Source organism: Peromyscus californicus, unplaced genomic scaffold, assembly GCF_007827085.1.
Source record: "Peromyscus californicus insignis strain IS unplaced genomic scaffold, ASM782708v3 Scaffold_4__1_contigs__length_199733344, whole genome shotgun sequence".
NCBI classification, from domain to species: domain Eukaryota; kingdom Metazoa; phylum Chordata; class Mammalia; order Rodentia; family Cricetidae; genus Peromyscus; species Peromyscus californicus.
This window is the reverse complement of record NW_026294562.1, coordinates 53,929,308-53,954,543: the sequence shown is the minus strand read 5'-3', so window position 1 is coordinate 53,954,543 and position 25,236 is coordinate 53,929,308. Positions and strand designations below refer to the sequence as shown.

General features: G+C 53.9%; 4 protein-coding genes across 10 annotated transcripts; 1 reads left to right on the top strand and 3 right to left on the bottom strand.

Annotated features, from left to right (window-relative positions):
- The first annotated feature begins 138 nt into the window (after positions 1 to 138).
- On the top strand, positions 139 to 1,022 carry Trmt112 (tRNA methyltransferase activator subunit 11-2). The gene is made up of 4 exons (XM_052760754.1): positions 139 to 272; positions 360 to 461; positions 582 to 671; positions 751 to 1,022. The coding sequence occupies exons 1-4, from the start codon at positions 195 to 197 to the stop codon at positions 856 to 858; spliced, it is 378 nt and encodes a 125-aa protein (XP_052616714.1). The 5' UTR covers positions 139 to 194; the 3' UTR covers positions 859 to 1,022.
- On the bottom strand, positions 969 to 10,653 carry Esrra (estrogen related receptor alpha). Its single transcript, XM_052760741.1, has 7 exons — positions 10,427 to 10,653; positions 8,847 to 9,183; positions 4,365 to 4,481; positions 4,105 to 4,233; positions 2,704 to 2,871; positions 2,341 to 2,610; positions 969 to 1,992 (listed from the first exon to the last, which is right to left on the bottom strand). Exons 1-7 carry the CDS (start codon positions 10,643 to 10,645, stop codon positions 1,733 to 1,735), a joined length of 1,500 nt encoding a protein of 499 aa, XP_052616701.1. The 5' UTR covers positions 10,646 to 10,653; the 3' UTR covers positions 969 to 1,732.
- A 585-nt stretch (positions 10,654 to 11,238) lies between these two features.
- Positions 11,239 to 14,605, bottom strand: Catsperz (catsper channel auxiliary subunit zeta). The gene is made up of 5 exons (XM_052760753.1): positions 14,377 to 14,605; positions 13,879 to 14,227; positions 12,336 to 12,415; positions 12,114 to 12,180; positions 11,239 to 11,476 (listed from the first exon to the last, which is right to left on the bottom strand). Exons 1-5 carry the CDS (start codon positions 14,395 to 14,397, stop codon positions 11,367 to 11,369), a joined length of 627 nt encoding a protein of 208 aa, XP_052616713.1. The 5' UTR covers positions 14,398 to 14,605; the 3' UTR covers positions 11,239 to 11,366.
- Positions 14,606 to 14,736: 131 nt separating this feature from the next.
- Positions 14,737 to 24,845, bottom strand: Kcnk4 (potassium two pore domain channel subfamily K member 4). 7 transcript variants are annotated; one of them, XM_052760742.1, is made up of 7 exons: positions 22,515 to 24,845; positions 21,178 to 21,443; positions 17,288 to 17,414; positions 17,000 to 17,160; positions 16,652 to 16,838; positions 16,118 to 16,254; positions 14,737 to 15,446 (listed from the first exon to the last, which is right to left on the bottom strand). In XM_052760742.1, exons 1-7 carry the CDS (start codon positions 22,573 to 22,575, stop codon positions 15,054 to 15,056), a joined length of 1,332 nt encoding a protein of 443 aa, XP_052616702.1. In that variant the 5' UTR covers positions 22,576 to 24,845; the 3' UTR covers positions 14,737 to 15,053. The 7 variants fall into 7 exon arrangements, with proteins under 7 accessions (XP_052616702.1, XP_052616704.1, XP_052616703.1 ...); XM_052760744.1 differs by having other exon boundaries at positions 22,552 to 24,845; XM_052760743.1 differs by having other exon boundaries at positions 22,671 to 24,845.
- Between the last annotated feature and the right edge of the window lie 391 nt (positions 24,846 to 25,236).

Genomic DNA, 25,236 nt, shown 5'->3' with positions numbered 1-25,236 from the left:
CACTTCCGGTATCAGGACTTGACCCAACTCAGTCTTGCCCACCCCTTCGCTGCCGCAAAACCCCAGAAGTTCAGCAACTTCACCACTTCCGGCCCGGGGGGGGGGGGGGGGAGTCCAACGGCTTCAACAGCGGAAGTGGCATGTGAAGTGTGGACTCCTTCCGCTTCCGGCCGCGCGAGCTCCAGTGTGGCAACATGAAACTGCTCACCCACAATCTCCTGAGCTCGCATGTGCGGGGCGTGGGCACGCGTGGCTTTCCGCTGAGGCTGCAGGTATTTGCATGAGGGTCTGTCGCCCTTGTAGCTCAGGATAGAGACACCGGGCCCGACCCTACCTCGCTAAACCTTTCCTCCCCGCAGGCCACCGAGGTCCGCATCAACCCCGTGGAGTTCAACCCCGATTTCGTGGCGCGGATGATCCCTAAAGTGGAGTGGGCGGCGCTTGTGCAGGCGGCGGACACCGTGAGAACCCCCCCCCCCCCCCCCCCGTCACCCCGGGGGCGGGCTCGGGCTCTCGGCCTGTTCCCTGCCAGGGCCTAGTGGAGTTTGTATGCCCGGTGACCACATGTCTCTTTCCCACAGTTAAACCTGGAAGAGGTACCCAAAGAGCCGACTGAAGGCTATGAGCACGACGAGACGTTTTTGAGGAAGATGCACCACGTGTTGCTTGAGGTGAGAATCCTGCCTGTCACTTGCCTATCGCTCCTACACAGAGGCTCCGGGTGCTCAGCTTTGTCTTGCTCCCCCACAGGTTGATGTGCTCGAAGGCACCCTGCAGTGCCCAGAATCTGGCCGTCTTTTCCCCATCAGCCGCGGGATCCCCAACATGCTGCTGAATGACGAGGAGACTGAACCGTAAACTAGCTAGCCATCACTTTGACGTTTTGTGGTGTGTATCATTTGTACAGTCCGTTAACTCTGTATGTCATGTATGACCCCATCTCCCCCAGTGACTCACCGACCACCATGTACTTGAGCTCCATAGTATATTTTTTTTTTCTCATTAAAGGTTCAAAACCAAAAGCGGTTTCTCTTTGCAGCAAATATACATTAAAATAGAGTCTCTGTACAGCCAAGGGCTCTGGGCCCCGGCTTGCCCCACGGCCCTGCGCCTCCCTGGCCAAACCCAAAAATAAATATAGTGTTATTGCTCTGCAGGGCATAGAGGCAGTGCTGTCCCCCACCCCTTGAGGTGGGAGCTGATGGGGGGCCCGGGCCACCCCAGGGGTCCAGGGGCTGGAGCCTGCTTGGAGTTATTGCTTCGAGGGGGGGCACTAATGCCCAATGCGAATGAGAGGAGCCAAGGGGACAGGGCCTTTGCTTTCCAAGTCCCCCTCAGCTCTGGAGAGGGGGTCGATTAAGCAGCAGCAAAAGCATCGCCCACTGGGAGACTGTGGCCTTTCTCCATCCCCTTCCCTCCCTGAGATCAGTTTCTGCCTCCCACATCCCCTGCAGCCCCCTATGGCTTCCGCAAGGCCCCCTACACTCTTGGGGGCACATTATGGCTTGCAAGGGGCAGCACTGTGCCCACACCTGGGCATTCACTTTCCTGGCTTCTGACACCCCCCGGGGGGGAGGGGAGGGCATGAAGCCTGCTCCCAGGGGCGGATGGCATTGCCCTGGCCCTGCCAGCAGGCTGTGGCACTGCCCAGACTCCAGCTTTGCCCCCTTGGGGCTGACACCCCATGCTGGGCAGATCCTGCCAGCCACCCCACCCTGTCCCACCCCTTGCCTCAGTCCATCATGGCCTCAAGCATTTCCAAAAACAGCTTGTGCATGGGCACCTTGCCCTCCAGCTTCACCCCATAAAAATGGGCCAGGACTTTGCCTGCTGTCTGGCGGAGGAGCGGCAGTGTGAGCAGCAGCCTGCCCGCTCGCCTCCGCTCAGCACCCCCTCCAGGGCCAGCCCGGCCAGCTTCATACTCCAGCAGGGCCTCGTGCAGGGCTTCACGTAGCTGCTCCACAGCCTCAGCATCTTCAATATGCACAGAGTCTGAGGAGGGAAGAGAAACATTGGCGGAGGTGACCTGTCACACCTGTGACCTTCACATGTTTGGATACTGCTGGATAGGGATAACACACTGCTCTGCCTGTGCACCAGGACCCATCCCTTCTCACCTGTGGCCACCTCTTGTCCTCCACACCTTCCCTCTCACTACCTCCTTGTCAGCACAGCACTAGGGCTCAGAATCCTGTGTACAATCCAGGACCTTGGCTTACTTGGCGATTTTCAGTGATGAAGCCTCAGTTGTCCTAATCTATAAATAGGGACCGTGCCACCACCGTTGACAATTGGAGGGCCTTATGGGGAGACCTGTGTGTGCCTTCCCTGGACACTCACCAGAATTGGCAAGGGCCAGAGCCTTCAGCAGGACGTACTCCTCCCGCTCCAGCCGTAGGGCTTGCAGTCGCCGTACCAGCTGCAGCAAGGCTGCCCCCAGATCCCCCAGACCAGCTGCCCGGGCCCCCTCTTCATCCAGGACCAGGTCCTCGGCAAATGCCAGCTCATCCTGCAGCGGCAGTGAGCGCTGGGCCACACCCAGCACCAGCACCTCCATCCACACACTCTGCAGTACTGACATCTGGTCAGACAGTGACAGTGAGGAGAAGCCTGGAGGAAAACCAGGAAAGGACAGGTCGAGAATGCAGCAGAGCCAAACGTGGCCTACCTGTTCAGAGATGCCCTGACCACCAAGCCCTTCACCTGGGATGCTCTTGGCCCAGCTGATGGTGACCACTATCTCTCGATCGAAAAGGTCACAGAGAGTCGCCACGGCAGGAAGCTGTCCGTCAGGGCTTGCTGGGTCAGGCATGGCATACAGCTTCTCAGGCTCAACCACCAGCAGATGAGACACCAGTGCATTAACTGGGGCTACAGTGACAGGTATAGGACCAGAGTCATGAACACAGATCTGGCAGACCTCTGAAGCCCCCCAGAGCCAAGTGTCTTCGCAGACATTCCCCTCTGGCCTTCCTTGAAAGCCACTGGTAAGCCTGAAGACACAGTGCTCACTTCCTCAGAGAAAGGTTGTGTGCCCCAGAAAACCTTTCCCTGGGGCATGGGCGTAGCTTGCACACAGCCCCAGTCTAGTCTAGCATTTAGTAGGCTCAGGTTCCCCCAACAACCTAAAAAAAAGACAAAAGCAACCCCTGTGCTGAATTATTGTTGTCAACTTGACACGTGTCTGGGAAGAAGGACTCTTAACTGAGAAAGCACCTCCATAAGATGGGCCCATAGGAAGTCTGTAAGGCATCTTCTTGACTGATGATTATGTGGAAGAGTCCTATCTACTGAGGGTGGTATCATTCCTGGGCAGGTGGGCCCGAGTTGTGTAACAAAGTGGGCTGAGCAAGCCAAGAGGATTAAGCCAGTAAGCAGGGTTCTTCCATGGCCTCTGTATCAGCTCCTGCCTTGAGTTCCTGCCCTTATTTCTCTCAGTGATGGAGTGTGACCTCGGAGCTATAAACTGAAATAAACCCTTTCCTCTCCAAGTTGCTTTTGGTCATGGTTGTTTTGCCACTGCAACAGAAACCCTTCTACTTGGGAATCTGACCTGTAAAGCAGTTTATTGTTCTTGAATGACTTTTTTTTTTTTTAAACATTTAATTGGTTTTTTTTTTTTAGATTTATTTATTATGTATACAGTGTTCTGCCTACATGTGTCCTTGCAGGCCAGAAGACAGCACCAGATTTCATTATGGGTGGTTGTGAGCCACCATGTGGTTGCTGGGAATTGAACTCAGGACCTCTGGAAGAACAGTCAGTGCTCTTAGCCACTAAGCCATCTCTCCAGCCCTTGAATGACTTTATAATCACCTATGACCCCAAACTCCTAATCCTGGTTTGCCTCCTGAGCACTGGGATTAAAGTGTGCATGTGGTGTGTGCTGTGCTAAGAATCAAACCTAGGACTTCATGCATGCTAGACAAGCACTCTACTGCCTGAGCTACATCCTTGGTCCGTGGAGATATTTTTATTCTAATTATTTCTTGGGGAGAAATAAGAGAAGGTAAGACCTGGGTCTAGGGCATGTAAGGAAACCAAAGAGACCTCTCCAATGGCTGGCCCACCACTACCCCAAAGCTTAGGAACCCAGGATCTCACCTGTCTTCCGGGGGCCTCCAGCTACTGCCAGAGGACCAGCAGGGAAGGGGCCTGGGAAAGGCAAAGGGTCCACCTCTGGCCGCCGCTTGTACTTCTGTCGCCCACCTCGGACACGGTCCAGACGCACACCTTGAATTGTAAGACCAGACTGTGTCCATAAAACACCTGCCCCACAGAGTCCTACTCCCCCACCTTCTCCCCAGGCTTCCACCCAACCCACCGACCACCCCCATCCCACTCAGGCACTGCCCAGCGCTCACCCTCCTTGAGCATGCCCACCCGCAGGCACTTGGTGAAGCGGCAAGCCTGACAGGCCTTGCGTCTCCGCTTGGTGATCTCACACTCATTGGAGGCCGGACAGCTGTACTCGATGCTCCCTGCCAGGAAGAGGCAGGGCTCCAGTGGCGGCCTCCCAGAGCCCGGAGGGGGCCCAGATGACAGGAGAGCCCTGACTCACCCTGGGCAAACACCAGTCTGGGGGTATGGGGAGGAAAGGGAGAGCAGGATGCCATGAGCAGGGCAGGGAGGGGGACAGCCACTGGGCTGGGGGAACCCTGCTTGCATGAGGCCAGGCCCTGGAGGTCAAGCTGCGTATTTGTCCTAAAACCATACTGCTGGGTTACAATGTCCTCACCTGCTGTCAAGGGCCACAGCAACCTCCAGGCTAAATCCAAGGCTCCATTGAGTCCTGAACTCCTTGCCTAAAGCATTGCTTTTGGCTCCTAGAAACCCTTCAATGTGGTCTTCCTTTGCTTCTGGGACAGGCTCTCCTGGTCCCCCTACCCTCTGGCAACTCTATGGTTTCTGTATAACGACCTAATGCAGTCCCCAGGGCTGTCCTACCTCTTTCTCCCTATCTCCCAGACTTCCAGGTTTGCAACTCTAGCACTGTGCTCTAGATGCACATATCCAGCAGTCCCAGGACACCCCGAGGGTCCTCCAATCCACCCTGATGTAGAAGGACCCCACCTCTCCTGTCAAGTCTCCAACCACCTTCCATTGCCCAAGAAACCTAAGTAGCATCGTCCCTCCTCTCAGCCCACTGGCAGTGTTGGGAGTCTCACCTTCTCGCCCACCAGAACCCAGCTCCTGCCTGCAGCTTCCATCCTGACCTGTCCTTGGCTGTCTCTATTCTCTGCAAAGCAGCAGGGGAGGGATCCTGTCCTCTGATCAAATTCCCCAGTCAGTTCTCTTAAGTATAAGCCCAAGTAAAGCAGTGTTCTACAGGTTCCCTCAGCCTAGCTTCATTGTCTTCTAATTCTGTTCTGCACTGCATGCTCCTGAGACAGGGCCAGCCTCAGGGCATTCTGTTCCTTGCCTGGAGCTCTGGTCCAGAGGGCCATGTTTGCTCCCTTACTTCCTATCACCTTGGAGAGGCCTTTCCTCAGCCTCCTGTGACAAGTCCCTTTGCAGCTACTTCTGGCCTACAGAAACTCTCAGGTTTATCACCATCTGATATAGAACACGTGTGCTCAGTTACCCTGTGGCTTCAGCTCTTGTTTTGTTTTTTGAGAGTTTCACTCCATGGCCCAGCCTAGTCTGGAACTTGCAACAATCCTTCTGCCTCAAGTCTCATGGGCATAAGCCACCACACCTGGCTGTTTTGTTTTTAGTTTTTGTGGGATTTGTGTGTGGTTGCAAGCACATGGAAGCTCTGAGTTCATGTAAGGTGTCTCCAACAATGGCTCTCAACTTTTTTTTTTTTTCCTGAGACAGGGTCTCGCTATGTAGTCCTTGTTGGCCTTAAACTCACTATATAGACAAGACTGGCCTCAAACTCTGCCTCCTGAGCACTGGGATAAAAGTGCACCCAGCATGTGTGACTTCTCCACCTTGTATTTTGAAACAAGGTCTTTCCCTGAACCTGGAGCTCACCGACTCAACTAGAGTACCCCAAATCCTCCTGTCGCTGCCTTCCAACACCTGGCTTTTATGTGAGTACCAAGCATTCAAACACTACCAAATGTGCCATCTCCTCAGCCCCCTCTTTTGAGTTTTTTTTTAAACGGTCAGATGTAGCACAGGCTGGCCTCTTAACTCACTATGAAGTGGAGGATGATCTTGAACCTTGATCCTCCTAAAATCACAGGCACGTGCCACCACACCGGGAAGAAGACACTGTCTTGCTGTATAGCCCCTATGTACTCCACATGTAGCCCAGGCTTGCCTTGAACTCACAATCCTCGTGCCTCAGCCTCCCAAATGCTGGGATTAGACGAATACCATTGTGAACAGCTTACCCTGTATGCTTTCTCAACCCAGCTCCAGTTTCCCAAGGCCAGTCACAAGGCCTAATGTGTAGTAGGTACCAACAACCCCTGTCAGCCTCACAGGGCTGGTCCCAAGGACCAAAACACGAAACACACAAGCAGCCAGCAGGCCTTTCATGCTCCACCTCCCCAAAAGAGGAAGGCAGGAGAAAAATTAATGGAGCTGGGCATGATGGCACATGCCTTTAATCCCAGCACACTCGAAAGGCAGAGGCAGGCAGATCTCTGTGAGTTAGGCCAGTCTGGTCTACATAGTGAGTTCCTGTACGGACAGCCAGACCCTGTCTCCATTAAAAAAAAAAGAAAATGAGAGAAAGAGAGAGAGAGAGAGAGAGAGAGAGAGAGAGAGAGAAAAGGAAAGGAAAAGGGAAAAGGAAAGCAAAGCAAAGGAAAGGAAAGGAAAGGAAAGAATGAATGAAGATAATTTACAGCAGTTAGGTTTGGCCCACAGTCAGAATGAAGGTGTATGGGAGGCACCTGGCTCTGACCGGCAAGGAGCAAAGGAGCAGTTTTAGACCAGTGCACTTCAGCCAAGTCAAAATTCATTGGATCCAGACATGGTAGCACATTAATGCTTTTAGTCACAATATTCTGGAGGCAGAGACAGGCAGATCTCTGTGAATTTAAGACCAGCCTGGTCTACAGTGCGAGTTGTAGGCCAGCCAGGATTTCACAATGAGACCCTGTCTTAAAACAACAACAAAACCCACAACACACCTTACTGGAATGTCACTATCAGTGGTCCAAAGTCCAGTTCCTAGTGATACACAGAGGCAGCAGTCTGGAGTGTTAAGAGCTCAGCTCTGGGCTTGCACCAAATACCAGGGCTGTCATTTTCTACTTGAGATCTGAATAGCTACAGAAGTCTCTCTGTGCTTCAGGCCTTAACGGGCCTGTTTCTCATAGCCCTGTAATAGGGGGCTGGGACCCTGAAAGTAAAAGGGACAGTACCTACCACAGGATATGCTCTCAAGTGTTCAAAAACAGCTGAGTGCTGGCAAGATGACTCAGTGGGTAAGGGCACTGGCTGCCAAACCGGATGACCCTAGTTCAATCCCCAGGTCCTATACGGTGGGAGTCAAGAACCCACTCCCACAAGCTATCCTCTGATCTCTACACATATGCAGTTGCTATAGGTGTACACACACACACAATAAATACATGCTAAAGAATTTTTTAAAAATTGTTGCAGTGGGGTTTGCCTGAAACTACAGCACTCCTGGGAGTCTGAGGCAAAAGGAAGGAGAGTTCTAGGCCAGCCTGGAACAGTAAGTTCCAGGCCAACTACATAATAAGATAATAGTGTCTCAAAAAACTTTTTTTTTTTTTTGGTAAATTATACATGTTATAGTGCCAAAGTAACCACTGGTGGCATAAAAACATAATAGGCCTGACAAAGAGAATGTTCACGGCAATATCTTCATCATGTCCTCAAATTCTGACATGCTCTCCTGGGTGAGGAGGAAAAAAAAAATCAGTGGCTGAAGAGTGGGGGAGCCTATCCTTTTTCCCTTCTTTTTTTTTTTTTTGTTGTTGTTGTTGCTGTTGTTGTTTTTTGGAGACAAAGTTTCTCTGTGTAGCCATCCTAGAATTCCATCTAGGCTGGCCTCGAACTCATAGAGGATAGCCTGCTGGAATTAAAGGTGTGGGCCGCCACCACCACCACCACCACCACCACCACCACCACCAGGCAGAAGCTTATCTTTTTAAAGCTAGATGCTAAAACATAACAAACCTTTATCAGTTACCTATAAAAAAATGAATTCTGTGATGTACTAAGGATAAGCAGGCAGTTACTAGAGGCAATAAGAAAGCCAGGAGCTCTGGGCGAGCTGACACACGCCTTTAACCCCAGCACTCTGGAGGCAGAGGCAGGTGGAGCTCTGTGAATTCAAGGCCAGCCTGGTCTACAAAGTTTAGATCCAGGACAGCCAGGGCAACACAGCAAAAGAGTATATGTGTGTGTGTGGGGGGGGGGGGGGGGGGGGACACGACAAGAGCAAAGCTTTACAACAGGTGCAGGCACCTCAGCCTGGCTTATATCCCATTCCAATCCAATGACCTATGCTAGTGCCTTTTCTTTCTTCGAGACAGGGTTTCACCTAGCCCAAGTTGGCCTTCAACTTACTATGTAGTTAATGATGACCTTGAATTTCTGATTCTCCTAGTTCCACCTCCAAAGTGCTGAAATTTTAGGTATGAAATACCACCTGGTTATACAGTGCTGAGGACAGAACCTGGAGCCTCCTGTAAACTAGGCAAGCGCTCTACCAACTCAGCGACATCCTCAGCCATCATGTCTTGAGCAACACAACATGTCCCTGGGAAGTACAAGGAAACTCAAACTCAAGCAGCACCAGACAGGCTCCGGGCCTCCTGCATGCATCACTGTACCAGCACCGTTGGAAGGTGCCAGGCCCAAGGGGTATGGGGCAAAGGACAGAGAAGCAGGGATGAGGGGTAGGGGCTCACCCTGGATGGTCCTCTTGAAGAAGGCCTTGCAGGCCTCACAGGATGCCACACCGTAGTGGTAGCCCGAGGCCACATCCCCACAGACCAGGCAGAGGCGTTTGGGCAGAGAGCTGAGCACTAGCTTCCCGCTGCCCTGCTCACCAGACCCTGCACCCTCCCCATCCTCCTCCTCCTTGTGCCCTGGAAGGCAGCGTGCTGGAGCTGGACCCGGAGCCAGGGTCACCGGCGGTTCAGTCTCAGTCTCTGAGGAACCCTTTGGACTGTCAGGGCTGGCTGGCTCTGCTTTGATGTAGAGAGGCTCGATGCCCACCACCTGGCTGGACATGATGCTGGTCACCTGCAGGGAAAGACCATCAGGGTCACAGGGAGGCACTCTGCCACATGGGTTGGGCAACACTGGGCCTGGGCCAAGCTTCCAGGCTAAGCCAAGGAGAGGGAGGAGGCAGAGTCCAAGGAAGGGCTGCCCATGAAGAGGGCCCCCAGCTGTCACCATGGGAACAGAGTCTCCAGAGCCTCTGGGGCCAGTTAACTGACAGCAGGTCCTCCTCTTGGGAACCTGGGAGAGGCTTGGCAAGTCTAGCTCCCACCCAAGCCAGGAAGCAGGGTGATTTCAACCTGCAGGCAACTCTCAACCCCCAAACATAATACCTCTCCTCAGTTTTCTCCAGATGTTGGGAGGGCTGCATTTAAGTATTGAATCTTCAAGAGCATACTTAGGAACACAGCGGGGGACGGGCGGGGGCGGACGGACGGACGGGAGGGGTGTTTAGCCACTCTCTCTGGAGTTTCCACATGTCCACACATGCTCACTCTCCTGAGGACCTTCACACTCACACATGGCCCATAACCAGTCCCAGCTCTTACATACTCCCAGCAAAAGGGCACACTCAACAAGCAAACTCACACAAGTTTTAAATCATACTCTCTCTCTCCAGACTCTTGTGAGAGAACCTCTCACCTCTGACACGCCACCCCCTCCTGCCTTAGCAAGCCCATTCCAGCCACGCCGTGTAGGGCGCGGCTCCACCTCTTTTGCACCCCAGGCCTGCACGGTTCATTCTTACACTCCAGCTGCCGCAGAGTACACCACCTCTCGCGACTCCCGGGGCGCTCCCACCCCCACCCCCCTGCTCCGGGGCCACCCCCTTTAACCTGCGCACACCTATGGGAAGTTGCCTGAAGTTACTTGTCCCCCCCTCCCCCACTACCCGCGGGGGACTTCTATCAGGTTATCAGGAAGTAAGAAGAGGCGACAAGGAAGAAGTTCTCCCCCGCGCTGCGATGACCTATGACCCAGAGAGGAGGGTGGCCCAAAGCCCCTGCAAGCGCCCCCACGTGGCCTCTAGGGCCCCTTTCAACACCAGCCCACGGCGAAGACTCCCGCAATGCTCAAGTGTCGAGCTCAACGCTGCCCGGAGGCTCTCTCCAAGGCCCGAGAATAACCCGGGGCCAAGACCCGTCCTGACCCGGCCGCCGCACCGGGCGCGACCCCGCCCGCAACCCGCCCCCCGCCCGCGCTCGCACATGGCCCCCGCCGCGCCCGCCCACCCCCGCGGCCGCGCTCCCCTCCGCCCCCACACCTGGGGCTCCGACAAGGCTGGCGGGCAGGCATGGGGGCCGAGCGGCCCGGAGAGCCGGGATGAGCAGGGGCCGCCTCCTCCGGCCGCGCCGCCCCGCTGCGCTGCGTCCCCCTCACTCGGCGGCGCCGCTGGCTGCTTGTAGGACACAAAAGGACATCGCGGCCGCTTCCTACTCCGCTTCCTCCAGCTGACAGCGGAGGCGGGGTCGGCCGTGCGCATGCAAAGCAGGGGGCGGGGCCAGGTGCCTTATGCTAATCAACCTAGAGAAGCGGGCGGCGCCTGCGTACCCGGAGGCAAGTGGGCGGGCTTTAGTGACACACACGCGTGCGCGGCCGCCCTGAGGGCGGGGCCTGAGCCTAGGCTAGGCACGAGGACTCGGAGCCGGAGCGGGGAGGAGCCGGAGCGCCCTTGCGTCCTGGAGGTGGGCGGAGCCCCGCCTTACAGGAGTGGGCGTAGCCACTCCGAGGACTCTGTGCAGGCGGTGAACATGTATGTAAATGAGGGGGCGGGGTCGTGTGTCTGCATATGCATAAGGATAAGGGGTGGGGCCTAACGGGGGGGGCGCTGACACCCCCCCCCCATAATGTTGATGGGACACTTGACGCTGACTTGGTAGACCAGCACACCTACGGACCCTCGGGTAGGAGCAGCAGACCTAAAACATGCAAGTATTCTGGTTTGTGAGTTCCTGGAAGGTAGTGCTGGTGAGACTCGGGCGGAGAAAACTCAAGGTCACTGCGGTGACCGAATGAAGGTCACGGGGAAAGGCGGGGCCACGTGCGTCCGCCTCACGCAAGCAGCCACGCACTGACTCGGGAACCATGCATAGACTCTTTAATTTCTCTAGGGCTCAAATTCCATGCAGACGGGGTCGAGCTTGGGTCCAGGGAACAGGACAGGGCACGGGGCTGCTGTCTGGTCGGCCACTTGAGCTGGAGGTTCACTGAGGCATCAAGTTCAGCCTCTTGTTCCGGCGCTTCTTGAGCCCCTCGATGTATCCCTGCAGCTCTTTAGTCATGAAGTGGCCCCTGCCAATCGTGGCCTTATATGCTACGAAGAGGGCAGAGCTGAGGGCAGGGCCGTGAGCCATGGCAAAGCTTTCCCCCAGTAGGCACCACCAGTGTGATTCGAGGAACCACAGATGACTCGAGGTGGCAGTTAATGCTGGATTTGGATCTGTGTTAGTTTGGGGGTTTTGGATCACCAAGGTACGATGTGTTACGGTGAAGAATGGAGGTGATGAAGGCTGAAGATGCTGTAAGCCTGAACCAGGGCTGTGAGCACAGGCCCTCCTCCTGGGCCACCCACTCTAACTAGTCATCTGGCCCTTTTTTCCCCTCTGGATGTTCCTATATCGTGAACAGAAAGTTAGCCAAATAATCCAATATCCAATAACTTCCCCCAAATAATCCAGACGTGTCACCGCTCCCTCACCTGGGAGTGAAGCAAAGCTACACAAAGGCAGTCTGTCATTCCACTGGACAAGTGGTTTTAAGTCCTCTGAGTCACTCCATCGAGTCTGCCTGTGCCTAGTCTCTAGACTTTTAATTTGGGGGGAGCCCTTGGAATATTTGTGAGTGCTAAGGGGATCTGACAAGATATACACATCCTGAAACTCCACTCCCGAAACCCCAAGCCCTGCCAAAGCCACCAGGATCTTTTGTGGAAGCTGGGGTGGGGTGCTCACTATTGAGGGCTTTGCTGAGAATATCCAAAACTTCATTCTCCATGAGTTCCATCAGGGGCAGTGGCAGCTGGAAAGGCAACAAGAAGACCCCCGTTCTGTGTGGAGCTGAAGTGCTCCCCACGTGACCTCCCCAGCCTGCCTGCCCCACCCTACCTGCAGGCCTCAGCCTGCCCTCCTCCTACCCACTGCCCGCCCGCAGCAGTCTCCCCAGGCCCCTCCAACCCTGTTCTGCTGCTCTGTCCAGTAGGCTTGATGCGGCGTCTGCTTTGACAGACTGACTGATGATTCTGAAGTAGTCTTTACTAGAGAAACGAAAAGAGAAATCAGTCATCTTCAGGCTCCTGGGTCTGCCCTGGAGCAAAGCATATATGTGTAGGCACATGGTGGATGTGGGGTTCAGAGGTTAGTTCCACATACTGCCTTCACTGAAGACTGTATGGGATACAGGTTACATACAGCCCTAGGCTTTAGAATCCCACCCAACGGGGACCCAGAACTGACTGTCCCACTGTGTGAGACGCAGAGAGTCTTTGATTTGTCACCTGTAAATGGAGTTATAGGAATTGTCTTTTGTGAGAATAGTGCATCCTGTGTGAGTGTGTTGTTGGGACTAGAACCCAGGACCTTGTATAAGCTACGATAGAACTCTACCAGTAAGCTACACTGCCAGACCCAGAATGGCCTCTTATGGCCGTTGTGATATGTAGAGGGAACAGTACCAGCAGTTCTATGCCCGACATAGAACAAGTGTTCAGTATGTGTCAATTGCTATATTGGTATCAAGCTTTTTGTTTAGACAGGGTCTCATTGTGTGGACTTAGCTGTCCTAGAACTCAATATCTAGACCAGGCTGTCTTGGAACTCACAGCTCTCCACCTGCCTCTGCCTTCTGAATACTGGGATCAGGGGTGTACACTTCCCCACACCTGGCTTTGTTATCAGTGCTAATTCCCTGAAGAAGTTGGAAATGGAAGGGACAGAGGGTGGATACACACAAGTCTCAACAGTGCTTGGCATACTGTGAATATATTTAATTTTTGTTTAACCAAGTCGGACATGGTGGTGCATGTGTGTGAATCCCAACACCCAGGAAGATCCCAGGAATCCAAGGTCATCGTGGGCTACATTCCAAAAAGAAATACAAAATAAAAATAAAGTAACTGCCGGGCGGTGGTGGTGCACACCTTTAACCCCAGCATGGGGAGGCAGAGGCAGGTGGATCTCTGTGAGTTCGAGGCCAGCCTGGTCTACAGAGCGAGATCCAGGAAAGGCGCAAAGCTACACAGAGAAACCCTGTCTTGAAAAACCAAAAATAAAATAAAACAAAATAACTATTGACTTAAAAAAAAGGGAGACTGCAAAACAGCGAGATCCCAGCCAGGGAATGAACTCTGTCCTTTCAGCTGGCGCAGTGATGAAGGGTGAGGGAGGGCTCGGAATGTAGTTCAGTAGAAGAGAACTTTCCTAGCATGCGTGGTGCCCTCGGTTGACACCCAGCACCACATTATACAAGAAACCCACCAGGTCTTCACTTGTCCTGACTGACTGCGCCTTTCTTCTACATTTCCCGATTCTGAGTAGTGGGACGCCTGCCCGGCAGGGGGCGCTCCAAGAATGTATGTCTGCGGTAAAGCGTGAAAGATTTGCTGCCCTCACACCCCCCCTCCAACCCCAGGTAATCTTGTAAATTTGGGATCCTATGGGCTTACCCCCATTTCGCAGGAAGGGAAACTGAGACCCTGGCTAGCCCCAACCCTGTACACACCTATCGCCTCGGCGAGGCCACTCTTTTCAAGGGAGGTCCCAGATTCGTGCTCCTCATCTACCGCGAGAACGCGCTCCAAGGACCTGCCACGGCGCAGCTCTAGCTCTAAACGCGCTTGCTGCTGGATCTCCTCTGGCTCGAGGTTGAGATTTTCCTTCATAGAAATGGTGTGGCTGTACCTGCGAGACTTCTTCTCTACATCTCTGCCCTCCTCGTCGAAGTCCTCGCAGACGTCGGACACCGACGCGTTCGCTGTGGACATTGTGGCCGTGCTCCATAGATCACGAACATCTCCGTACAGGCTCGACCTGGCGGAACTGCGGCGACGGTGTTCGTGTTTGGGCACAGCCTGCGGGACACACACACACACACACAAAGGAAGCCAAGGGACTCGGGGAGCTAGAGAGGGCAGGGAGAATGGGCTGGAGTGGGGACTCCATGGACCAAGCGCCCAGGCTGCAAGTGTCAGGGCTCGGAGGGCCCAGGCAGACTTCTTACTTTGGAAACGTTTTCCTCCATCGTTCCGCACCAACGGACCAGTCGCCACAGGACTCAGTCGAGAAGGGGGTCACGCTCCGGGAAGGGGGAGGGGCAGAGTCTCCTCCCGGATGGCGATAATGGTCTCGCAGGAGGAGACTTCAAGCTGCAGTTGTCGTCAAGACTAAATTGCTCCCACCCCTAATATCAATGCCAAGGTTGGTGGTGCCCAGGCCAGCTCTGAGTTCGGGTCTCCTCCAGGCATGGACAAGAGTCTGAATACCCAAGCTCAGCCTAAAGGGCCACAACTAGATCAGTGTGGGTTCCCAGTGGGCTGGATATAGCCCCACCGCAGCGCGAGAAAAGCACTCGCACACCCACTCGGGTCCCAGGAGCACTCACTCGGTGGTGCAGACTTTTTGTTTATTGATGCAGGTTTTGAGGCACAGTCGTGAGGTGTGAGGGACAAGCCGGGCCAGGACAGCGAGACAGAAAGCTTTGGATGGTGGAATTTGGAAATGGTTGGGTGTGAGGAACCAACCGGGGAAGAGCGGTGCCATTTGGCAACCCTTGAACTCCTCCCAGGGTTACGATCGCGTTGAACAAAAGAGGGCTCTTTGGTCAAATAAGCCAAACATGCCTGGGCATCAGCAGGAACGGAGCCACTGGCGGGGGGTCCCGGGTCAGGGATCCGGCCCCTACACAGGCACAGCTTTGTCTCGGAGACGCGCAGGACCCCGGGGTCTCGAGGGCTTCTTGGGGGGATTGGGACGGCGGCGACCCCGAGGCGCTCGAGGCAGGGAGCAGCCACGTTCACTCTGCGTGTCTGAGGACTCGTCGATGAAGGCCAGGTTCTCACTGGGGTAATCCAGAGCCGAGGCCGTGGGCGGGGAAGGTGTCTCGGCCTTCTTTGGGGGCACAGGGGACCCCGGCCTGCAGGCTGGCTCAGCAGCACCAGGTGGCGCTGGCAGGGAAGAGGGCAGGAGCGGTTGCTCCTTCTCTGGTGGCGGGGCGCTGGGCCCGGCTCTCTGGGTCACTCGTGCTGTCACTGTCCCGGTCCAGCTAGCAGCCTGCGCCGTGAGGCCACCCATCTGCAGAGAGGAAACGGTGTCCGCCGATTCTGGGAACTGCCCCTTTACCTTTTCGCCTGGCTCTCGAGCCTCAGCCTGACCCCGCAGACACACAGTCCTGCATTGGATCGAAGCACCCCTTCTCCAGGAGCCTTTCTAGAAAGCCCCGGTTTTGTTTCAGCCTTAGCTGTCTCTCTGTAGTCGGCTAGCAAAATGCAGGTTTCAGATAAATCGCAAAATTTAATATCAGTATGACTCATACAATATTTGGGGCATGTTCTAAAATCTTATTTGTTGTTCATCTGAAACTCACATGTAACTGGCCTTTCTAGTTTTGTTGTTTTTAAAATAGAGTCTCATTCTATAGCCCAGGCAGGTCTGAACTCGCAGCAATCCTCCTGACTCTGCTCTGCTTACCAAGTACTGGGATTTACAGACGTGTACCACCTCGCCTCTGAGTTTTTATTTACTAACCCTGGCGACCCTATCTATCCATGGAGGCCGAGGTGGTCGAGTCCCTGACAAACCTGAATTTACTCCATTGTTCCCGGTAGCGCACGCTCCGAGTCTCAATTTCGGAGGAACCTACATTTTGGAGGGGAGTCTGGCTGATCAACCAGCGGCTAAGGGTACAACACACAAGTGACATGCATGGCGCATGCGCGGCAAAGAACAGACCCTGAGGAGCGTACCTCTGCCCGCGTGCGGCGAGACACCGCTCGCAACCAGTTGCCGATGGTGGTGAGCACCGAGGCGAAGTAGGCTAGGCCAAACAAGATCCAGAACCACGCCAGAGGTTGGTAAGCTGAGTTCTGCCCGGGGTCAGTGCCTAGATAATTCACAGGGAGAGAAAAGTAAGTTGATGGGATCTGGAGGCAAACGTGTGAGCCTCTGGTTCACCGCCGGTTTCTGCACCTTGTTGAGAGAGTGCCCCTCCCCAGAAAAAAAGGGATGTGCTGGAGTGTTAGATGTATGCAAGATGAGTGTGCACGAATTGCAACTGTGTATAGTAAGTGCATGCAAGAGGGGGCGAACTTAATATATGTATGAGCATGCACGGGACTCAGGCCTACAAGATGTAAGTGGGCATTAGGTGCTGCCTGCTGGAAGCACCATGGTGCGTTCCGTGATGGGTGTGGGAGCTGGGGCAAACACCCCACAGTAGTGCATAGGCAGAGTGCAGGGATAAAGTAGTTAGGGAAAGTGCTGGGCAAAGTTAGCCTCACCGGGCACATAATCGCCAAAGCCCACGGTGGTGAGTGTCACTATGACAAAGTAGATAGCTTCCAGCTTGCTCCAGCTCTCCATATAGGAGAACACGAAGGTAGGAGTTAGGACAAAGAGCAGGCAGCCAATCAGCAGAAAGAGCACCGCCGACAGCATTCTCACCAGCCCGGGTGGCACGTGCCACTTCTGCGGGGAGGGGCGAGAGATAGGGCCATGGAGATACCAATTCCATTCTCCCCACCCCACCCGACCTCCATCCTGGCTTACTGCGAGGCTCCCTAGGAGTGCACACTCACATGCCAGGGACCTAGGGGAGAGTACCCTATGAGGGGCACAGTGCAGCTCACCAAGAAGATTGCTTCGATGTGACCGATGCCCCGGCGCAGAGAGGAGCCCAGCCGGTCCCCGACCCCCGCCAGCAGCATCCCGAACAGCGGGATCCCCACCAGTGCATAGAAGATACAAAAGAGACGCCCGGCGTCTGTCTGTAAGGCTGTATTGCCATAGCCTGGATAGAGGGAGCAGTGCAGGAAATGTAGGCGCTATCTGGCACCCACTGCCTTTCCCTGCACCTTCCCCCATAGGGAAACTCCTTGCCCCTTGCCTCCCTCCACATGCCCCATCTCCTCCCCCACCGATGGTAGTGATGATGGTGCCCGAGAAAAAGAAGGCGCTGCCCAGGTTCCAAGCTGATGAGTGGTTGCTGCTATTGGTCCAGCTGGTGTCTGGATTTGCACCCCCTCCCAGGGCTTCAGCCACGAGCTGCGGACAAGGCGCACAAGGAGGAACCTCAGTCCTTCCCTCCAGCTGGGCCCTCCAGCTCCAGCCCTCCCCGTTCCTTACATAGCTCACTGGCTGTGCATCTCTCTTCCCTTCCCTGCTCTTTGGTTTTAGTCTTTGACAATGTCTCTCTGACTCTCTCTGCCTAGCTATCTTTTTGTGGTTGGTTGGTTTGTTTTTTTTGTTTGTTTTTGTTTTTGTTTTTCGAGACAGGGTTTCTCTGTGTAGCTTTGCGCCTTTCCTGGATCTCACTCTGTAGCCCAGGCTGGCCTCGAACTCACAAAGATCCACCTGACTCTGCCTCCTGAGTGCTGGGATTAAAGGCGTGCGCCACCACCAACCGGCGGTTTGGTTTTTTGAGACAGCATTTCACTATGTATCCCAAGCTACCCTGAAACATGCTGTGTAGTCCAGTCTGGAGCTATTGATCCCTCCTGCCTCAGCCCCCCAAGTGCTAGAATTAGAAGCATAAAACTACCATAACTGACTTTGCATGACAGATTCCTAGCTTTACAGTCGGGAGCATGGATGCTGGGAGCAGGTGCCTGGGTTCCAATCTTAGCAGCCTTGGGCAAGTTAACTCATGGTTCCTCAGATTCCTCCTCAATCACATGGGGTGACTGTCAGAGCACCAACATCATAGATCTGGCATGAGGAGTAAACACTGGGTATTTGTTGGGTATTTTCCCACATGGCCATGATGTCCTGTGAGTTCCTGCTCCCTGTGAGTGTGAGACTCCACCACCCCCACTGCTCCAATGGAAAGTGAGTCTGAGTACCTGGCCTCTAAACAATGTATTGAAAGGTGAGACCTTCACATGCCATCAAATGTTGTGGCCACTTTTAGAATGTTTATATGTGCACACGCCACCTCATAACATCCAAGTCAAACCCAGTATTTCATATGGAGTGCTCCATAAGCACGACTGAATGAGTGAAGTGCCAGGGCCATGCTTTTCTTCCCTGCCTGCAGATTCCCCAGGGGAACAGTCTGTGTCTGGAAAGAGCTTGCCCTGGGTGCTGGAATGTCAGAGCACCCAGAAGATGACACAAAGAAGGGCCCTTCCCCATACTAAGCAAGGAGAGAATCCACAGGGAAGTTTACAGTCTGTCTCATCTCCATGACAGGCCCCATTAGCAGGACCTACTCCAAGTTCATCCTCCCTGGAGTAACTGCTGCAAACCCTCAAGGCTCTGATTTGTCCAGAGGAGGGTCTAGGCTCCTTAGCTAAGCATTTATTTAGTTATTATTTTGAAAAAAAAAAAAGTCTCATATAGCCTAAACTAGCCTCAAACTCACTATGTAGTCAAGGATGGCTTTGAACTCCCGATCCTCTTGCCTCTACTAAGTGCTGACATTAGAGGTGTGAGCTACCCTCTCCAGTTTTGGTAGTGCTGGAGAGACAACCCAAGCCTGCAGCATGCTAGGCCAGTACTCCATCAACTGAGCCACACCCCTGCCACTCGCTCTTATTGGAGGGTTGTTTGCTTTTGTTTTGGGAGACAGAGTCTTTCTTACTCAGTAGCCCAAGCTAACCTGGAACTCAAAGCAATCCTCCTGTCTCAGCCTGGCACAAGCACTTTTTCCAACCTGGTCTCCACCTTTCCTCAGACTTCTCTCTTGAGATTCTGATTTTGCAGCCCAAAATACAGCAACCTTCTCCCCAGATTCTCTGAGGTGATCCCGTTTTCTGTAATAATGGTCTTTGAATAAAGAGGTGAAATATCTGGTTAAAAGTGATTTAAGTTTTTTAAGATATATTTTATATGTTTATTTTATTTTATTGCGTATATGTATGTATTATGTATGTCATGTGCATGCCTGGTGCCCACAGAGGCCAGAAAAGGGTGCCAGATTCTCTGGATCTAGAGTTACAGATGGTTATGAGCCACTGTGGGGGTGCTGGGAACCAAACCCAGGTCCCCTACAAGAGCAGCAAGTACTCCAAACTGCTGAGCCATCTCACCAGCCTCAGTGATTTATTTTTTATTTGGCAACATTCCCTCACATCCCCAAATCCTTCATCATCCAGTGTGCTCTGATTTTTGTTTCAAATGACCAGGCATCTGCTATCTCCAGTTTCTGCTACACTCTGAGCTTGCCAGCTTCCACTCCATTGCCATGCTGTTCCTCTGCTTGGGAGTTGTTTGGCCCCACACTCAGAATCCTGTCCCTCTCACTTGGTACCCTCCTGCTGCCAGCTCTCCCCAAAGCCTCTGCATTCTGCTTCATTCCCAGCACACAACCCAAGGCCCAGCAACCAGTGGGTGCTTAATGAAGAAGGAAGGAATCCCCCTTTCCACGGCTTCCTACAGTCTGTCCCTGGATCTGTGCCTTAGATGTGACAGCACTGAGAAGCCCCATCTGCCTCCCCCTAATATGTGTACCTCTACCCACCCCCAGCACACACAGGCAGATCATTGCCGCAGGACTCACTCCTCCAGGGAGTGGTCTTGTTGTTAAGAGAAGCAAAACAGCAGTCACCACCCTGTAGGCGCCCGGTCTCTCCTTTTCTTCTTTCTCATCCCAGAATAAAGCAATTCCATTGTGAAGATAAGTAGGTCAGACTCCCTGCCTCCCTCTGCCCTGTGGTCTGGCCAGGCGCACTTTCCACCCAGGCACTTCTGAGCAGAGCATGTCCTGATTTCTGGAAGTGAGAGAGGGCACCACTCTGCCCGTATCTTTGCACTGGATCCTGCCACCTTAGGAATCAGTTGGAACTCTGAGGCTTACATGCAGACCCTCCACAAACAACAGTCAGGGAATGAGGGGTACTCTTCTGTCAAGTGAGAAATATTACTTTATCAAGGTTAAGCCAGAGCTTTCCAGAACGGTGACGGAGAAATCAAAGGGAGCGACACAGGAACTCACTACCTAGACCCATGAAGGCTGAAGCCCATAGCTTCCCTTCATGACTGGATGGAGACTGATCTACAATAGCCTGGGAAAGCCTGACAACCCCCCACCCAGCCTTTTCCACTTGCTTGGCTGCTAAGCATGAGTCCGAGGGAGGAGGGACCCCTGAACTGGCATCCACAGTGGTAGGAGCAGAAGCCCTCTAAAATCATCTCTACTTGTTTATGTGCAAACTTGGGGACACAGGGGGAGGTGTTCACCGTATTCTTGGGTTTCTCTAAAACATCTGAACTAAAAAAATGCATAGGAACTTGTGTGGGAGGAGCAGCCAACATTAGCAAGTAAAAACTCTGCAGGGAGCCAGGTATGGCTGTTCCGGCTTGGAATCCCAGTGCTCTGGAGGCTGAGGCAAGACAAGACAGTCCAGAGTTCAAGGTTAGTTTGTGCAGCACAGTGAGTGCCAGGCCAGTCAGGGCTACGTAGCAAGCTCCTGTCTCAAAAAAACAAAAATCGTTACCAGGGTTACATTTAAATTCAGCTGTTTAGCTGAAAGTCCCAAGTGACTGAACATCTAAGGTTTGGTCTGGTGACCTAATGATGTTAGACCTGTACAAATGTAGCATCCCATGTGCTCCAGCCACTTATTCATTCCATTCATTTATTTGTCCGTTTTCCCTTCCTTCTCTCAGCGTCACACGGGGAAGGAGGCATTCCAGGAGCACAGCCTTATGCCAGCAGAGACAGGTAGCAACAACAACATGGCCAGCACATTGAAAACACCTGCATCTCAGATCCTGTCCAACACCCCCAGATGCACCCAGTCCTCATACATGTCTGAAAGCAGCACCCTGAGCAGGACCCTACTGCTGACTAGTTCTGCCGACCCACCTTGATGAATTTCGTCAGGTTCTCTTGGCTCACACATGGATAGTCCTTCAGAAACTTGTCTCGGCCATCCTCCAGCTTCTTCTGAACCTGCTGCTCATAAGGCTGCTCTAGAGCCTGGAACACTAGAGCCCCGGATACCAAGTAAAGCAGCACCAGTGCCAACAGGGCCAGGAGTGTGGTGCTGCGCATGGCCCTTCCAGAGGCAGGTCCGGCTCCGCTTCCTGCCTGGGAAGGAGGAGCAGGGAGCTCCTGGGGAGCAGTAGTCACTGCAGGCCAAACCAAGGATTATGGGGTCAAGAAGAGATCTGACACCCACATCCTCCCTTTCTATCTTAGACTCCCCAAGGTTTTGGAACCCCTAGCCTTATTGTCCATGGATATAACACCGCCGCCCCCAGCATTCTCTGGCTAGACATCTAGTTCCAGGTACTAACACCTAGACCCCCACCTCCAGCCTCCCTCTTACCTCCGGGGCCTAACCATCAGGAGAGTAGGAGGAAGAAGGAGACAATAAGCCAGCCTCGGAAGAGGCAGGGTAAGTGAGAAAAGTGGGGAGTTGTGAGCCATAGGGAGCCTTGGAGAAGACCAAGGGAAGACCAGGGCTTTCCAAGGCAAAGCAGGAGGAGAGGCTGGAGCCCGCAAAACAGGAGACAGGAATAGCAGGTCCATACTTGGCTCTCCTAATGCGGCTGTGGCAGCTTCCTCAGATGCATCTGTCCCCTCCTGCCTTTCCCGAGTCCAGGCTAGCAGGGATCAGCGGGGCAGGGATCCTCCAGGGTCCCCACCCGCCCGCTGGGCTTTCGAGGAACCCAGAGGCAGATCTGGCTGCAGGGTAGAGGGAAGGCCCAGAGCCAGGGAAAGGAAAGGTAGGCACCAGGTTCTCGAAAGAAGCGAGGCACGGGGTGGGAAGGGCAGCATGGATACAGCAGCCCACGGGACAGCTGTCACCTAGGGAGCAGCGGGAGATGGCAGGCACACACACACACACACACACACACACACACACACACACAAACACACACACGAACGCACATATATATGCTCTCTGCCACACATGCCATAAAGATCCGCGATCCCACACTCCACCCCTAGGCTCTAGCCGCAAGCTGCCCAGGCTGCAGGCGTAGCACTGCACCACATTCCAGCAGACCCCGGCGCAACAGACCACCATGGGCGTGCCCGCGGTGCTGAACCACCTTAGAGGTCCACGCGCACGGGTGCACGCGCACACACACACACACACACACACACACACACACACACACACACACACACACCAGATCCGCGTGACACCGCACGCCAGCCACTTGCTCCCACCACCTCCCCCGCGTCCTTACGCCGACGCCTCCGAGCGTGACCCGCGACGGGACGCACCGTCACACCACTCGAGGAGGGCATCCACGCGCGGGAGGTGGGTGTCCCGTTCTGCCGGTCGCCTCCCAGCTCCCGGCCCCGATATCCAGCCCACGTTCCCGCGCCTGCTCCTCACTTACTGTCTGCCCCCTCTGCGGCTGCGGCTTTGGCTGCGGCCAGGTCTCCCGCGCCGCCTCGCGCGGGTACGGGCTGGGTCACGGAAGTGGTGGCAGCCGGGGGACCGAGCGGTTGGCCTTCAGGCTGGGACACCCCCCCCTTTCCCACCCTCAAAAGCCCCCTCCCCGGGCGCTTAACCCTACCACAGCTACGTCTTCTAGTCTCCTACGTGCCGCACCCTCGCCACCGGCTCTCGCTGTCACCCGCCTTGCACTCAGCCCTTTACCTGCACCCTCTGGGCTCCCCAATCCTGGCTTGTCCTGGCCAGTGAGTGGCAGAAGAGCTAGAGAGGGGTCGACGCGGAGTCCAACCTTCCAGGCTGGGATCCGAGCCCCAGCGCTGCCCTAACCTGGACATCAGTTGGCCCAGGGCTCAGGACAGCCGTCACACTCATCTCCTGGAATCTTCTGGGTCTATTACTGGACTGGGAAGAGCCCTCTTTTCTCCGCCCATGGGGATAGTCAGGCCCTTGGGCTCAGCACTTATGAGGGAGAGGCCCTCAGGGAGAAAGGGGTATGTGGGGGTGGGGGGCGGGGAGATCTCTTTGAGGCCACCTGGATTTAACCAGCTGCATGGGCTGGGTCCCAGCTCTGGGAAGTCACTGATGGAGCATCTCCTGATCTGGCTGCATCCCCAGCTCTGATCCTCCAGGTCCTGGAGTAACCCCCCCACCCCACCCCCGGAGAGGGGGCAGCAGCTGCCTGCCAATCCTAGCAGGCAGAGTAGAGTGCTAGCATTTTCTGAAGAGCTAAGACTGGGTCCTATGCTGTCTCTGCCCTTCCCTGTTCATGTTCATATCCATTTCTTTACTGATCTCCCCAAAGTCTCTCCTGCAGCATTTGGAGATCCTATGGGCTTGTGGTCCATACTTTTTATTGTTGTTTTGCTTTTTGGAATCTGGGTTTCTCTTTGTCCTGGAACTTGCTTTATAGACTAGTGTGGCCTCAAACTCAGAGATCTGCCTGTCTATGACTTCTGAGTGCTGGGATTAAAGGTACACACCACCATACCAGGTTCAGTGGTGATGGTCAGTAGTTTTAAGCCTAGAGTTTAAGGTGACCACCCCAGATGCGAGGGGGCCAGGGCAGGTTACCAAACTCTCTAGAGTCTTCCCGTCCCCACTTACAGTAAAATAATTTTCTCCGGGTGCTGATTGGAGCGTTTAGGAGGTCAGTGTTTATAAAATGCTCAAAGGCTGGCACACACAATTAAGTGCTCTATAAATGTTAGCAATTTTGCTTCCAACCAAAGTGATTGTCTAGCTTACTGCTGAAGTCTCGAGCCTCTGATGTTCTCTCCGGAGACCTTGCAGACCTGGCTCCAGGATGCTCCCAAAGAAAGGGCTTCAAGGCAGACTCACTGCTAGGCTGAGAGCCCAGAGGAGTTGGAATCACCAGGTTTCTGGGCAGGAGTCACAGGCTCTGATAAGCACTCCTGAGCCACAGGGCAGAGCTGCCAAGATGTCATGTCAGGAGTGCAGGGCACTGACTAAACTGTTGGGGGCAGTAGGCGTGCACCAGGAGCTGACTGCAAGTGACCAGGCAATCAGGGGAACCCATTTCCAAGTGAGGAGATGGAGGTGGGCCACAGCAACACCTCTTGACACTTGAAGGCCACATTAGAAGTTGTGACAGAAACAAACGAGACCTCAGGCCAATGAGATTGCTCAGTGCTGCATAAGGCTGCTTACCACCAAGCCTGAAATTCCAAGTTGATTCCTGGAACCCCATGGGTTTTCCTGACTCTATACCTGTATGTGTGTCTGTGTATGCACACCCACGCTACACACACCCCACAATTAAAATAAGTGAGTATTAAAGGAACTAGGCCTGCACAAAACTTAATCCATTCAAAGACAAGATGCCCAACAGACTGTAGAGATGGCTTAATGGTTAAGAGCACTTGCTGGGGGTCCTCTGAAAGCTGTAGTGGGTAGCCATTCCAGCTTTGATCTGGAAGTTCCAACCCCCATTGAGGCTTCGGTAACTGTCACGCCTAAAAGGCGGGGCTGAGAGAGGACCCTGAAGACCCGAGATCCGATGTACCGGCTCTCTTGGTTCCTGGATCCTGGACGCTGGAGGTAGACCGAGCAGAGTTCTCCAGAGTACACCGCTGGACTGTGCTACACCTTTCCCAGACCCTGTTACCTATCCCTTCACTTGTAAGTTACCCCACAAAATAAACCTTTTAACTACATGGAGTGGCCTTAATAATTTCACCAATATCTGGCGCCCAACGTGAGTTTCCAGCACTGATAGCTTACAGTCTGTAACTCTAGCTCCAGGGGATCTGGTGCCCTCTTCTGGCTTCCCTGGGCACCACATACAGGTACAGATACACCTATACACACATTAAAAACAAATCTTAGAAAAAAAAAAAAAAAAAGATGCCAAACAGGCTAGGTAGACATGATGGTACATGCCTGTAGTCCCAGTAGTTGGCAGGTAGAGGTAGGAGTGTCAGGAGTTCAAAGTTATCTTCAGCTACTTACAAGGTCTCTATCTCAAAAAGCTGAAACTGGGTCAATGA